Genomic DNA, 15,290 nt, shown 5'->3' with positions numbered 1-15,290 from the left:
CCTCAACCATTCTATGATTCTGTGAAATACAAAATTTTGCTTGTGTGGTCCAAAGACTGTGTATTGTAATTCAGTGCAACTACCATACAAAAACATTGTGTGGTGATTATTGTCTGAAGAATTTAATGACTAAACATGAAAATCATAATCTCTTTTAGCATGGTCATCATTACTTTACATCAAAGTTATTAAACAATTTTATCAGGAGAACATATGCATGTTTAGCTACAGCGTTGTGGTAAAAAGACTATATTATTTTGAAATAGCCAAAATCTAGCAATTCTGTCCTGGGATTGGGATTTCTGGTGAAAAAAGTCCAACTACAGTCTAGAGAAAGATTCCTCAAGTTCATGTTCTGAATTGCACTCTGGTTCCACCACGTCTTGTTGCTCTTCTGATGTAGCCAATTTCTTAAACTTTATTATGTATAGGTGATGATGCTTTCTTATTTTAAATAATTTCAATATAAAAATTAAGCTTTCTAAATATTTCGTTTTCTTTGTGCTTTAGTTCTCCATACACGCTCAGAGTAAGCCTCTTTTTGTACCTTGGCTTTGCATCTAGATGTAGGGATAGTGCTGCTTCCTGTCTCGTAAACTAGTCAGGAAAAGGACTTTGTATATTATTAGCTCTATAAATAGCACCTATCGCAGTGGACCCCCACACTTCGATGGAAGCCTCTCCCTGCTATTGTAATGCCAATAACAACCAACACATAAGCAACATATTTATAATGAAATACTGACATTCCATTCTAAAATAACTTATACACAGCCTTTACATTTTGCTTGCTTTAGTGATTAAAACAAGGAGCATTTTTCTTTCTACAGGGGAAAATGAAACTGGGAAATTTGGAAGCCGCGTAGTTAATATCAAACAAGATAATTTTGCAGTTGAGCAGGAATGCTGGTAGGAACAGCAACTTGTGTTAACTCCGAACCACGTTACGCTTCCTTGTGTACTTAAGCTTTTTTTGAAGAAAAAGGATTTTGCTTTCTTATTAGTGTTTCTCATTAGAAAGTGTTTACTACATAATGAGATATGCCTAATATTAATTTTACTACATCCTTAAAAAAGAAAAGAAAAGAGTGTTCTCATTAATTTTGACTGTTTGCATTGTGCTTCACAGGATAATATTTTTACTGTTGCATTGTAATCTCTCATTTTATGCTTTTCTGATCGCTGTTTATGGTCAAGAAAAATTTAAGAAGAAATTACAATAGAATTTAAAACTAAATGTGAAATAATGACAACCTACAGTAAGACCCCGACTTAATGTATTGTATTATATTAATTCTGACAAAGATTTGAAGACAATTAAACCTCAGAACTATAGAACTTTCTGGCTAAGCATCTGGAATGCGGCTTTGTGAAGGTAATAAAATTACTTTTGACAACTGGGAGCTCTTCTGCAGGTGCAAATAGTATTTTTTCAGTTTAAATGACAGGTGTGCTGTAAAATGAAAAAAATCAACCAAGCTTTTTTCCTTTTCTAGTTTTGGAATGAAAAGCTAGGGAAAAGAGGTTAGCATCTATAAATATTAAAATCTTGAAGTCTCTGATGTCCAAAAATATCGGATACTGTTAGTTTTATTTAGTAATTACATGAACTATTCTCCTTTGCTCAAAAAAATAACGTTTAACTGCAAAACATGATATGATAAATTTTAAATATTTTCTTGATGTTTTCTTAAATATTTTCTTAAATACTTGCATTCTGAATGCATTTTTGCTTTAATAGCAAAAAATGCTTTTTTGCTTTTTAGTTCATTTCCATTTAAATCTAAAAGCTATTCGACACAGATTGCGATGAAATGTAAAAAAAAAAAAGTATTGCCAATTTCTAATACAATAGCTTGTAAAAATTAAAACCTGGCTAAGTGTATAAATATGTATGTAGGTATCCTCTTGGTTAGAAAAAAGTTCTTTATAGCTGGATTTAACTGCAGATCAGTCCATCTTAATGATTACCAAATAAAGAATATGGTAGGAAAATTACAAAGATTATTTTACAGTGTTAATTAAAGATGCTTTGCCTGACACTTTAAGTAATGTGTAGCATCAGTGATTTACGTAATTCTGATTGTAATAATGCTATCCTGCTTTGCAAGACCTGCCTCAGAGTTCATTTTTTAGTTTGTTGATAACCATTGCAAACTCAGAACTGCAGTTTGATATCCCAAGGATGCTTCTGGTGTCATGTGCAGCTTTTAAGTATAATTAAAGTAAAATTAGATAGATTCAAGGTACAGCGATTTTTGTTATTTGGCAGCTGAAGAATTATTCTCCCAGGGGGTTTAGTTTAATTGTGACCATCTTGTTTTCACGCATCAGGTAGGAAAGAAGAATTTGGTGCCTTTGTGAGCTGGATGAAGAGCATAGTTCAGTATTAGCAGTAAATATTTCCAGTGTGAGCGAAGGGAAAAGCTGCTCGAATGCTGTTTGATAAGTGCCTCACCTTTCAGCAGCTGAACAGTCGTAACCCAGGGCTTTGATATTCTGTGTGTGAAGGAGTTCTTTCTCCCGCTTAGAGGAATGGTTTTCAGTATTTTGGTGTCCCAGCCTAATGGTCTCAATTGTGTTGTGAATACACTGGTTTATCGCTTAATAACATAAAAAGCGACTGTAGCCCCTCAGTGTGGGAAGAGTTCATCCGGCTGACATCTTGGCAGTTTATGAACACTAACAGGATGAGGAAATCTGTTTCCTTCCTGAAACCTTGTATCTGAGGAATATACAGACACCATTTGAGACGGTTGGTTTTTTTTTTAGTTTGTTTGTAGTAGTACTGTATTTTGCTGTTCAGACCAGGATATGAAACTGCTTATTGTGAGTTGTTACATTTTTATTAGACACAGCACATGAAAGATATACACTGATGATAAACACATCTTAAGATGTATTGAAATGAAACATAATTATTGGAATTTGTAATGGTATAATTATCTTAGCAACATTTTAACTGTCACTGCAATAGCTCTCTTGCAAGAATTTCTTTGTCTGAATACAGTCCTTACTACAGAAGGCTTATATAAAGAATAGAACTGAGTAGAAGCTAATTGATGTTGCAGATTTTAATTGAAAATCTGAATGCAGAAGTCCCCCTTCACAAATCCAAGAAGAAACATAAATTGGAATAAAAAATTTTTTTTTTTCCTCCAAGAGTAATTACGCAAAGTGAAGGACAGTGACTCCTTGCAAATGGAGGAAGGCAGATTGTTTTCAGAAGCTTAAAAGTATTCACATGGAGTTTGCTGAATTGGAAACACATTGCAGAGTTAGCTTTTAGTAACCCGGGCTTTTCACAGCCTTCCTTGGTACTCCACATCTGTCACTAGGGAATACAGAAAATGAATCCCCTAGTACTGTATTGAGTAAATGTAACTTTTCCTGACTTTATCCAGTTCTGTACTACTATACCAGTAGTATAATACAGTTTTTCTTAGAGCTGTCTGGAAACAGCTGTTCTTGTATTGCTGTCATTTCTTTGAGATTGCAGACCATTTCACATACAACTGACAGACACATTCCTCCTGGGCTGGTATTTTGGATATGCAACTTGCCTGAATCTGTCAAATAGGAAGATTCATTAAATAGTAAAAAAAGATATCAAGAACAAAGTTACCATGGTAACAGTCTTGTCCTTGGAAGAGGCTACAGAGGCGAGTAAGATACTGACCCAGGACGCATCTCCGCTTATCCTTACACACTCCTGCTCTGAGCTTTTTAAAAACTTTATCTGCTTGTCTGGTAGTGTGGTGGATTAACATATTTCTATTGTTTTCATTTTGCTAAATCCAAAAGATATCAACATTTGGATAACGCACCCTCATAGTCACCTTATACTGTCCCCTCTGATCTTCTGTCTCCTGTTAGAAAATGCCTAGTCCTAAACTCTGATATTGGCACTACTTCAGATGCCTTCATTAACTTCCTTTTATCACCCATTAAGACTTCCACCCTCCTTGCCTTTCCTGCTTTGTTAACCTTTCTGTACCGGACCTTGTCCCATGCCAGCACTTACTCAGTTTACTCCATCATCACATCTTTTTATCTTGCCTACATAATTTTGTGTCAAACTAGCTGCGCTGTTGCTGGAATTCTAGAGATATTTTTTTCTAGTGCTTTTTTTCTGTAAGACAAGAATTACCTTGCTGTTCTAACTTACCTTGCTGGTACATGATTGCTTCCACAACTTTCTTCTTAAATCTTTAAAATGAGAATCTGCTCTTCCCCACATAAATAGCACCTTAGGGGAAGCATTATGCTTATGAAATACTCATGTAATGCTAATATAACATTGTCACGAGCTGAAATGTTGTCAGACTTGTCCCGTCCCCTTCTTCTCTCAACTCACTCATTTACAGTAATACAATACACATTTAACTTGTGGTTTTAACTTGGGCTCCAATGCTGTGAGCTACTCATTAGGGAAACCTTGTTTGAGTATTAGCTTGCTAGTCAGTAAAAGTCCATTGAAGCAGATCCAATTGCAGGATCAGGGCTTCAGATTGAGCGTAAGTGTTGTCCTTGATCTGTCCTGTATGGATGTACAGATGTGTACATATAAGTAAATGGCTTACAGTAAGTAAAAATATACTCAGGTGACTTTTTGTCCTATGTCTGCAAGAGACTCTATAGCTATAAAAGCAAAATATGTCAAGAAACGTAAAGCAAAATGCATGGTGCTTCATAACGTGCACTATGTGCTTTCCAGTAAAATAAGACAGCAAACCAGGTTTTTAATGTTTTCAGAATAAAAGTCTGTGAAGTGGTTTGTTCTTAACTTGTCCAACAGTGCTTTTGTGTAAAGTCTCAGAATCAAGTGTGAAGGCTGGAGGAGGGGTCTGCCCAGGTCCTGACAAGAGGACCATTGCCATTCTGGATCATAGCGATGAAGTTTCTGGTTTTGTGTGTGTTGCATTTTAAAAATGCAAACCAAATTACTGTGTTTTCTGTGTTCTACAGCTCACAAAATGTGAATTAAGGCAGGAAGCCAAACATGCAACATAACTAAAACCTTCATTTTGGTGTCCTGACAAACTCTGTTTTCTGAAACTAGTGCTGTTGACTTTTGCATTATTTTTTTTTAATGTGGATGAGCTCATAGCTCTTTTTGTAGCAAGAAAATGCACCAAAAGATAGACATTGTGCTAGTCACACTTTATCTGCTTCAGAATACACTTAAATTATTTTTTTTTTTTATTAGTAGCTTTGTTAGGACTGTGAGCCTCCACAGGGATTAAAAGCCACCCTGGTTTTGCTTTCGTAGGTAGAAGCTCTTCTGTCAGAAAGTGGTTTTTAAACAGTTTGAAGAATCCACTTCAACAGGAAAATAAGGAGTGGCCAGTATGCATGCTTCTGCCACAAGGCATGTGATCAGTTGGAAAGAAATGAGCTCATCTGGATGTGCAAAAGCCAAAAAGGGAAGAATCTAGCAGCTGTTGTCTTTAAAGTCATCGTGATAATGAATCACCAATGCAAAGATTTTTTTTCTGCTTGAGTTCCTATCTTTTGCTCTTTCAGTTTATGAGCTACTGTCGCGACAGAAAAAAAATGCACAAAACCAGATCCATTGAAGTCTTTTAATCAATTATTTAGCTAATAAGATTGTGGCTTAGTTGTTATTCTTAGGAAATGTGCACGTGTTTGCTTGCCGTTAGAAATGGCTCCCGCTGGCGCACCTCACTGCCCCGTTCTGAATCATTCAGCAAATAGCAAGTCTGTGTGTCATTTTACCAAACCGCTTTGTCTGAAAAAGTGCTGACAAAAATCAGGCAGGTTTTTCTGGAGGAAGTTGCATTTTCTTTATGTCTCTATTTGCTGTTATTCACTGTATTAGTCTAAGCAATCCAGCTGGGCAAATTCATGTATGTATTACGCACGTCTGCCATTGTGCTGTGTTTTGAACAGCTTCAGGTACTTCAGTCTCAACAGCGAATCTGGTGTTGATGGGTTTTCTTTACGCTCTTGCTGGAGTTGCCCTAAACCAGATGAGTTTCCAAATACATTTTGCAGTTCTGGACGAAGCATGTGCTTATAAAAAGTTTTAGTCTGTATTCTTATTCATCCACAGAGAATGTTTTTAATTTAAAAATCCCCTGGCTTCGTGAGAATCACAAGAGCAATCGTTATCAATATTGATCATATTTGACAGTCTCTTGTTATGTGAAATCTTTTTATTTTGTCCTACAGCTGGAGTTAACAGCAACATAAATCCCACTCAGAAGCTTTTATTTAGTTAGAGAATGCAGCTTCAGAATGAATTGCATCCTATTCTCCTATTACTTAAACAAATCAAGAATGAATTGTCTTGGGGAGAGCAAAGCCTATTTCATAAAAGGAGACCATTTATAGACATTTTAGGAGTTTTTTTTAAATCAAAGGATAAAATGTGTCAGAATGTACGTATCATAAGAAGGACGGCAAGCTGTGCAAGGTACTCTTACATAGCACCTTTAAATTCTGAGAAAAGAGATAATTCACAAAATATAAGAAAATCTTGTAAGTAGCTTGACTTGCAAATTTAGGAACTGCCAAGCATATTACAGATAGTAAAATAATAAGCCATATTTTTGTATCATTTTGATTCAATTGTTAGTGAAAGTTTAATCAAACTGGTGGTGTTATTGAAAACCCCCCGAGTATTATGATTGACTTCTAGAAGTAGAGGTCAGCTTGTGTTGCAGTATTACAATTTAAAATAACGAACAGTGATCTTCTGTGCTTTTTGGCAAAGTTTTGGACTGCTAATCCAAATCTAAAATGTGCCCATAACATTCATGTTAGCATCCCTACACATGCTATAAAACAAGCGCTTCAGAGAGATGTATCTCTCTGTTTATAATGTGCTGTATGCTAATGTAAACAATGTTATTTCCTCCGAAGGGACTTGCTTTTAAAGTCAACTTTATTCTGATCTTATTTATCGAGCAAATTCCAAAGATGATGTGTTCTGGTTACAGCAGAGCTGAACGTTTGACTGGTTTCACTTTCCAGGTTTGGCACATATGCAGAATAAACTTTGTACTCATCATCGCTGGGATGTTGACGTGCTGCATCAGTCCTGGCCCAAAGTAGACCCAGAGTACCTTAAGCCATCAGATGTTGTGGAGATGTCTGTTCTGGTAAGAGCGTTTTCATTTCTTTTCAGTGGTGGTCAATTAACGCATTATGAGCTCAGAGGATGACAAAATTTCTGCTCTTGTGAAAGTCAGTTCCCTTCTTAGATGTCTCAGTGAAAGGTCATGTAGAAGAGAAGCTTCAGTTACCATTGTGCTGAGTAATTTAAATGGTTTCCTAAATGAAAAAATGTAACAAATCTGCAGGGGAGATGATCTAAATATAAATCTTTTTGAGTGACCACATATTAGTACCTGTGGAGATTTGACGAATGAACAGCTGTGGATAAGGACTTTACAGTCAAAACTGCGATCAAAATACAGGTCACTCCAGATTTTTTTGCCTGACAGTGCATTTATGATCTTGGCCCTGTACAAAAATGTATAATCAGGTGACATTTCTTGTGGTACCTGTAGTGCTATGGTTGCCTAATGTAATCTATCATAAACTGGTTTAAGTTGCTATGATTTTTGCCAAACGATGTTTCCCATCTGCCTTGAGCTGAACTTGTGGCACATTTCAGCAGAGCATATTTGCAGGAATGAGGTTGAGGAAAACCAGGTATCTTTGCTGAAGTTATAACTGCATTCGGTTTCTCTTTGAGCTCCAACACCTTTGTGGTCTAGGGAAAGAGCTGGTAGTTCAGTAGAAGAGTGGACATAAAACTACATTTAGTTAACCTCCAACATGTGTATGTGCACATGCACCGTATAGTTTACTGTCTTTTTTCCTACATCTCTAATTAACTAGCCTGTATTCAGCATGCTCCCAGGCATCATAAAGCTTTTATCATTAGATGGAGCCACTGCAGGCCATAGAGGGACTACCTGGAGCCAAGGGGGTGGGATCCACGAGTAGTGTCTCAGCTCTTCCATCGACTGACTCCTGGGCAACTTGCATTCAAGTTCTTCATGCTCAGGTGTTATGATAGTCTGTAATTAAATAGCTGCCTGCTATTACATCTGCAGGACTCCTGCCTTTTTACCTGTTCACCAAAGGATAACCTTTAGTCTGCCATGCAGACGTTCTAAACTTAAATGTTTTAAATTAAATGTTTCAACTTAAACACTTTTTGTGTTTCTGGACGTTGAATGAGATGGAGCCTCTAGGAAGAAATATCACTTGGTCGTGTAAAACTGCGTGTTCTGTGCGTGTGAGAGAGAAACAGAAGCAATGCATTTTATCTGTACTTTACTCTGTTAGCTCCTTTGGGTGGAAGGAGTAAGGCAGTTGGGTTATTTTTCTTCAGCTAGGTTTTTTGAGGAGGGAAGAGATTGGTTGCATTTAGGGGAAGTCGTGTTGCTGTAGATTTCCTTAATCAAAGTATCTTTGCAAATAACTTCGTATCTTGCCAGATCACTCAGTCAGTCCACTTGAACAGAATGAGAAATGCTGCTAAAATACTAATTTTCCTAACGTGCAACATATATCCTTAGCAGAGGCCACAGAGTATGTCTTTTCAGAGGAAATTTTCAATTGGCATCTTTTCCCAAGCCCAGGAGAAGGACTCAAGTCCCAGATGGAGCTAATAGCAGACTTAGCCTAATATTCACTGTGGGTTTATTGCTTTTTTGCTTTCTTTCCTTCTTTCTTTAAGTGATAAACATTTATTTATACCAGTAAAAAGGTCATATATCTACAAAAATCTTCACTGAGGTATAATCACTTTGCTCAAGCTTAAAATAAACCTTCACCTTCAAGCACAGCTAGCAAACATCTTAAATTCCAGCATTGAGTTTATAAGGAAGTCATGAGTGAGAAACTGTGTAATTTTAGAAACTTCTTCGCAATTGTGGTTAAAGCAAACGTGTTATTAAACATACCTTTAAAATAAAAACTTCAGCAATACAAGGAAAACTCTGAACTCAATGATTTTAAGATTGTACAGCTGAATATAAAAACACATAAACATTTCATTGATATTTTTCTGCTAACATTAAAACTTCCTTGTCAAATAAGAAAACAGAAGAATAAACATTAATTTTGCTTTAAACAACCATTATGAAGATTATTTTTGTTTCTTTTCCTGAATAATTTTGCCAAAGCTATAGCCTTGTATAGGATCCCTCTAATAAGAGAAAGAGCAACGCCTGTGTGCTCAGGCATATATTCATGGAAGAATATTATGTATGTAAACCCCTTCCTTAGTTCTGAGAAAGTAAGTGAATGGAAGACCAAAGAGACAAGTTCCTTTTTTGAATCGGGAATAATTCTTAAAAATAGTGCGGAGTGTGGGGGGGATGACAACAGCACATGACTGGCTTTCTCCTGAAAGAGCAAGGCAAAAGGGAAATACGGACAAGTGGGGAGAAATCATCAGAAATGTGAATATTTTCAAGTCTTGTGGACACTGTAGGTTTTTGTATGGCTGTAAAAATAAATTGCCCTCATTAAACCAAGAAACATTTGACATACGGAGGAATTGGTTAGTTGCAAAGAGGCAGTGTCTCTTCACAAGGCTGCACAGTCACACTGAGTCTTTGGGACACAACGCTATTCTTCTCAAGACATCAAACTGCCTCAGGCTGCCAGGGGTTTGCCTGCTGAGACATTATGGTTTTATTTCTCTTGACACAAAATACTTCATTATTTCCTGTCTGTGCTGGAGTTATGTCTCGCCGTATTTAACCGAAAGCAGCAAAAGCAGCCAACTCACTCCATCCTTGGCTGATACAATACAGATTGCCTACGAGAAAGACATTTAAGTTCACTGCATATGCATGGTACCTGTTATTCTAAATGTTACTGCAAGGTTGAATATTTTCAATCGTGCCATATATTGTTAATGCTGCGAAAAATCTGACCTGAATATAGTGTGCATTTCATCCTACAACCACACTTCTGACTAGCATTCCTCGCATTTTCTAGGTGGTGCAGAACTGTTAGCAGCTGTGGTCTTGTAACAGATGGTGTTTTTTAAAAAATAAGCTAGGTTTGTGTCATTTTTCTTGCTTTGGAGTATGAGGAAGACCTAAAAGTGCACTGATACTTATTTTTCTTTTTACTTCTCAGAAGGTTTATGCATCAATGATAAAAAAAATATTTGAGTTGAACTAAAAATTCCTCTCCACATTCTCCAGGTGCTTATTTTTCAGTCTTTCGTGATTTTATTTCGTCCTTCATAACTTCTCTAGTTCCCTCTAGATCTAAAACAGTCCAAAATGTCAAATTAAAAAAAAAAAAAAAAGAGCGGGTTCCTTCCTCAGGGGAAAAAAGGACCCAAGCCTCATTTGTTTCTCCTCTTGCAGTTCGTCATGAAGGTTTTTGAGAGAAACAAGGCTGCCAGCACCCAAGTTTCTTGTGCTAGCACTTTTACCTGGAGCTGCCAAGGGTTATGCTGGTCTAGTGAGATACAGAGAGAGAGAGGGAGGCATAGCAGAAGACATTTGTCCTGCTGAGAATCTAACCCCGCGACAAAAAGGATACATGAATAGGACGCTTGTTACGCATAACCAATCTGCCGTTTGATAAGATTTGTGGACTCTGCTCGCAGCATGGTGTGGGAAGATGAGGAGAGATGCTGTGGGAAGGTACACAGTGTCAGGTCGCCTGGGCTCCTCGACCTTTTTGGGAAAACACAACCGTTTATTTACTATGTTGATTTAGACCGGTTGGCTTTTCTGTTGAGCACAGCACCAAATAGGCTAGTTGTAGCATGTGTCCCCTTGCCAACATCCATCCACTGGGACATACTAATTTGCACCATGGAGGACAGTGAATGACATTTTAACTAACCAGGCATAGTTTTGAGCTCCTGTCTGTGTGTCCTAGCAGCGAGCTCGCAGGCTTGCTTTATATTCTCTGTTTGGATTTTACCGTTTTCTTTTTCTTGTGCAATGTATTTCTTCTCTGAAGTGCCCTGTCAAAAAGAACTACTCGTATTTATTTTTCACAAAAGCTTTAAAAACAAACTCTTCTGTGTTTTTCAGGGAATTTACTTTGCATGAGGTACCATAGGCAAAGTTTAACGCAGCCAGCCTGTTAAGATACCACATTAGGGATGCATGTAGGAATAGTTAAAAGCCTACCTACATTATCACTGCAAATTAATGTCAAGTCTAGTAAAAAAGCAGAAATTACTCATCCCAGCTGCATTTGAGACTTCATCTTGTTCCTTAAGTCTGTCCCAACTTCCTCTCTCAGAGAATTGCACAGATTATTTTATTTTGATTAAAATACAAACTAGATAAATGAAGTAGATCTCTCTCATTCGCGGTATGTTGCATACATGTATCCTGGATAAAATCCAGGGGAAAACCAAGCTGTGTGCATTTTTACGTCCAAGCTGTATGAAGCAACACATGTTACTTTCAGATGATTGAAAACTCATTACAATGATGTCTAAAGGTCAAAGATCTGTACTACTTGCAGCAAATTTTTATGCAAGTAATTTGACAGAACTGGATTTAAAAGTTCAAATTATTTCATTTGCTAAATGCAGGATTGATGTTCTTTTCATTAATCCACTGAAAGTATTCCATATAAATCTGAAAGCTTTTGTAATAATGAATTTTATGCTAATTCCAGAAAGGTACTCAGTAATGCTCTGTAGTCTCTGTCCGTTACCTGCTCTTACTGGATGACAGAAAAGACTTTCAAGACCATTTTATAAATTAAGGTCGTTCCCACTGAAGGCCTTACTCAGTTTTACTTACGTGATTCTGCCCTGCTGATGCAAAACCAGTATGTCAGCTGCTCTGAAAACCAGCCACACACAGGAAGGCATTACCTTACGAGTGGTTGTCATCCTTGTGGTTGGCGTTGGCTTGATGAGTCATGCGTTTAGTATGAATGCAACATATAATGAGTTAAAGCCTATTTTTCTAAAAATGAGCAGTGATGAATCTTTCAGCTATCTTTTCAGCCGCAAATATTTTCGTTTTAATAAATCTTGCATTTGAATCTCTGTAAGGAATCGCCTAGCTGTAGAGAATGTAAATTGCAGCCTAGAAGTATGTACAACTCAAGATTCCCACCTGACAAACCATTATGTTCACTTTCATTGTTCAGCTTGTGTAACTATCACGTTGTTAAAAGATTGCCACGTTGCATAGTCACATGCTGCTTGCTATCTTCAAAACTAAGACTTCCTATGGCCACTTCTTCAGTTTTCCTTGAGTATCGTGAGTCAGAGGTTTTGGGGGTTTTTTGAGTCATATTTTTTGGTAGAGGGACAGCAGGTACCGAGAATTTTATCCGAGAAAGAGAGTTTGGTCCACTTTCTCCACTTCCCCGTGTATCAAGATGGATTGGATTCAGGAAAGGAAATTGTATAAATCAGTCTAGTAACTTCCGCTTTTTCTTGTTTTCATGTCTCTCTTTCAGATCAATAACAAAGCTTGCGGTAAAGTTTTTGTGCCTCAGCAAGCAGCCCGCAATTTTGAAGAAGTCCACGAGCTAGTTCTTCAAAGTGAACTTGGAGTCAAGCATCTGCAGGGACGAACCATTAAAAAGGCCTTTCTGTCTCCCAGAACTGCCCTTATCAACTTCTTAGTGCAAGAATAGCAAAGGCGCTGCTGGGCTGTAAAAGAGAACTGGAATCTTTTGAGATGAAACCAATTCAAAAATACCAGTTATGGCTATTTAAATCTCATCTAACAGTGGTGAAGAAATGTTATTAAAATCAGGTTGCTGCTAAATCTTCATTTTGGCGTGGAGAAATGCGTGGAATTAAAGTTTCTCATTGGGTTACGGTGAGATGCTGTTTGTCTGTATTCTCTGGGAGGAGAATGAGAATGAAGCGCAGAAGAACTAAATGATTGTAACAGAATGTAAATGATAGAAGGCGCAGGGATTTTAGTGTCAGCCTCAGGAATATATCCTATTGGAAAGTTGGCTTGGCTAAATGCAGAGGCATAAATACGATTCCAGGACTAAACAACTGCCTTGAGTATGTGCTACACCAAATGTTAGGTGCACTGCAGTCAGTCTTTGCTCCCTCTATTCTGTGTTCAGGTACCCTAACATTAGCTAACATTTTAAGTGGCAAGAAAATGTTACTATAGAGTGTTAATTTTAAAAAAGGATTTGTTTAGCACTGGCCTTGGGCGCAGCAGGTAGCCAGAATGGGCTGGTTTGATGCATTTCACATACGTTTCAGAGCCAAGCCAAGAAAAAGGTCAGATTATTTAGCCAAGCCCTGCCTTAGCCACGACCCTCCTTCCTCGCTGGCATATTCCTGTTGGCTCATAGATGAGAGGTTCAACTTCAGCAAAGTGCTGGCGGTTGTTTCTTCACAGAACAGATTGGAAGGTAATTCTTACACAGGAGCCATCTCAGAGACTTTCAGGGGGATTCGAGAAAGAGTCGGCTGCTGGGCTGCAGCTGTGGGGAAAGCAGACAGCATAGTTTTTGCCTCTACTCCTAGTTCTTGTAGTGCCTAGATCGTAAAACTTGAATTGAAATTCTTTCTGTTTTTTTCGGAGGGGTTCATTAAGTGGAAATAGCCATCATGTTTCTAAAAATCAACCAGACTTTCATAAAACACAGCCATTCTCATGCCTCATTTCAGCCATTTTATTTCTACACTGCATTGCTGCTATATCCACATGGAAATGTTTATTGTATTTAGCAAATGCTGGAAAAAGGGTTTCCAAAGAGACAATTACAGGGTTCATTGTGTAAGAATGTCTTTTCTTTAACAGCCATTAAACTAAGTAGTCAATAAGCCAGCCATTTATGAGCCATTCTGACAGGAAAGAAGGGCAATAAGAACCAGGGAGGCAAATGGAGAGGACTGTTAACCCTCCAGCCCAGCGGTCCTCCAGACTCTGTATGAGATTAAAAGGAACCCATCAAAAATCTCCCTTTTAACAGTAAATAAGTCCAACAGATGCTAAGCAACTAGGATCAAGATCGATCGCATTGCAGTGTGAGTACGAGCTAAGCAATACGGATATTCGTTTTGATTTTAAGCATTTTTGGTACTGGAGACCTAGCTGCATATAGAGGTGCCAGGCTCAGCGAGCAGAGGCGGCTCTACGCATCCCCGTTTCTGCAGCAAAACTCTGATTTCTCCTTCCTCCTGGAGTGCACTTACCGCAGATTTTCTTTTCAGCAGTCCTTTGACACCAGAATGACTAAGAAATGGAATATTTATAATGAAGATACAGTCCTTGCAGTTTTAAGACTCAGCCACAAAGGAATGCATTCAGACATTCAAACACAGGCCTTTAGTTGGAGTTAAAATGATTTGAATTCCAGTGTCTGCCTGACATATATGTTGTTATAAATTCATAAAACTCCTGTTCAGAAGCCCCTAAAAGGACTGTGAAAGAGATCCTTTAAAGTAAAATCCGCAGCACAGCATAGTCCTGCTTTTTTCCTGTCTCAAAGTTTAACACACCCTGTGGAACCGTTTTAACCAAGTTTTTCTTTGGGGGGAAGGTGACATGTTTGGTGTAAATAAAAACTTTTAAAATTTACAAGGATGAAGGAAGATGTTGTAAGCCCAGCAGCCCTACGGTGGTGCCTTTAAACAAAGGCTGCAGTCAGTCCAGGGCCCAGGAGCAGCCCACAGTGTTTATTGCTGTTAGCACTGGCGGGTATTTGCTCTTGCCAGAGGAAGTGAATTGTAGATGCCACTTGGTGATTCAGGCAAAAATCAAAATCAGGAACGGACTTCTACACGCTAAAAAAGGGAAAGCAGGGAACAGCAATTGCACAAAAAGCGTACGGTCAGCATGTTTACAGTAAGTTGGAATTCAGCGTGGCCTAGAGGGTACAAAAAAGGCGGTGAAAAAGCGAGCGAGAGAGATGATGCAGTAAGTCTGACAGAGCCTAATCCCCTGGTATAAGTGTATGTTTGAAAGATGCCAAGCGGTGCCAGCTGTGGAGTTGTGCGGTTGCCCTGACAGCTGCTGACATTTCTCATAAGGTTGACCTGCTCTGAAGCTCGGTTGCCATTTGTCTTAACGATAATTGCGACTCACAGGTTTGGCCTGTGCCCAGATGGGACGGATACTTATGCGCAGGCTGTAGCCTGTTACCGACCCTTTTTAAAATAACTTACTGCACATGCCTCTCGTTTAGTTAACTGTTGTTACTTGTGTCTTGGTACACACAGATGCGTCTTTATGCTGAAGGTGGTACAAAGTGGTGTCACAGATGGTGTGTCCTTGAAGAGTTCAGTGGCTAAATAGTGTGGGAGTTTTAAATCAGGGCAGGGA

The 15,290-nt window shown here is 38.2% G+C and overlaps 1 protein-coding gene across 1 annotated transcript in view; it reads left to right on the top strand.

Moving 5' to 3' along the window:
* LARS2 (leucyl-tRNA synthetase 2, mitochondrial) overlaps nucleotides 1-12,767 on the top strand; it is an 89,091-nt gene extending 76,324 nt beyond the window's left edge. The window contains exons 20-21 of the mRNA XM_074575225.1: nucleotides 7,000-7,127; nucleotides 12,448-12,767. Of these exons, the coding sequence (XP_074431326.1) occupies nucleotides 7,000-7,127; nucleotides 12,448-12,627 (308 nt within the window). The 3' untranslated portion in view covers nucleotides 12,628-12,767. The remainder of the gene's footprint in view (nucleotides 1-6,999; nucleotides 7,128-12,447) is intronic.
* Nucleotides 12,768-15,290: the final 2,523 nt, after the last annotated feature.

Source organism: Larus michahellis, chromosome 2 (assembly GCF_964199755.1).
Source record: "Larus michahellis chromosome 2, bLarMic1.1, whole genome shotgun sequence".
NCBI lineage: Eukaryota > Metazoa > Chordata > Aves > Charadriiformes > Laridae > Larus > Larus michahellis.
The sequence above is the reverse complement of the archived record's forward strand: the minus strand, read 5'-3'. Positions and strand labels throughout refer to the sequence as shown.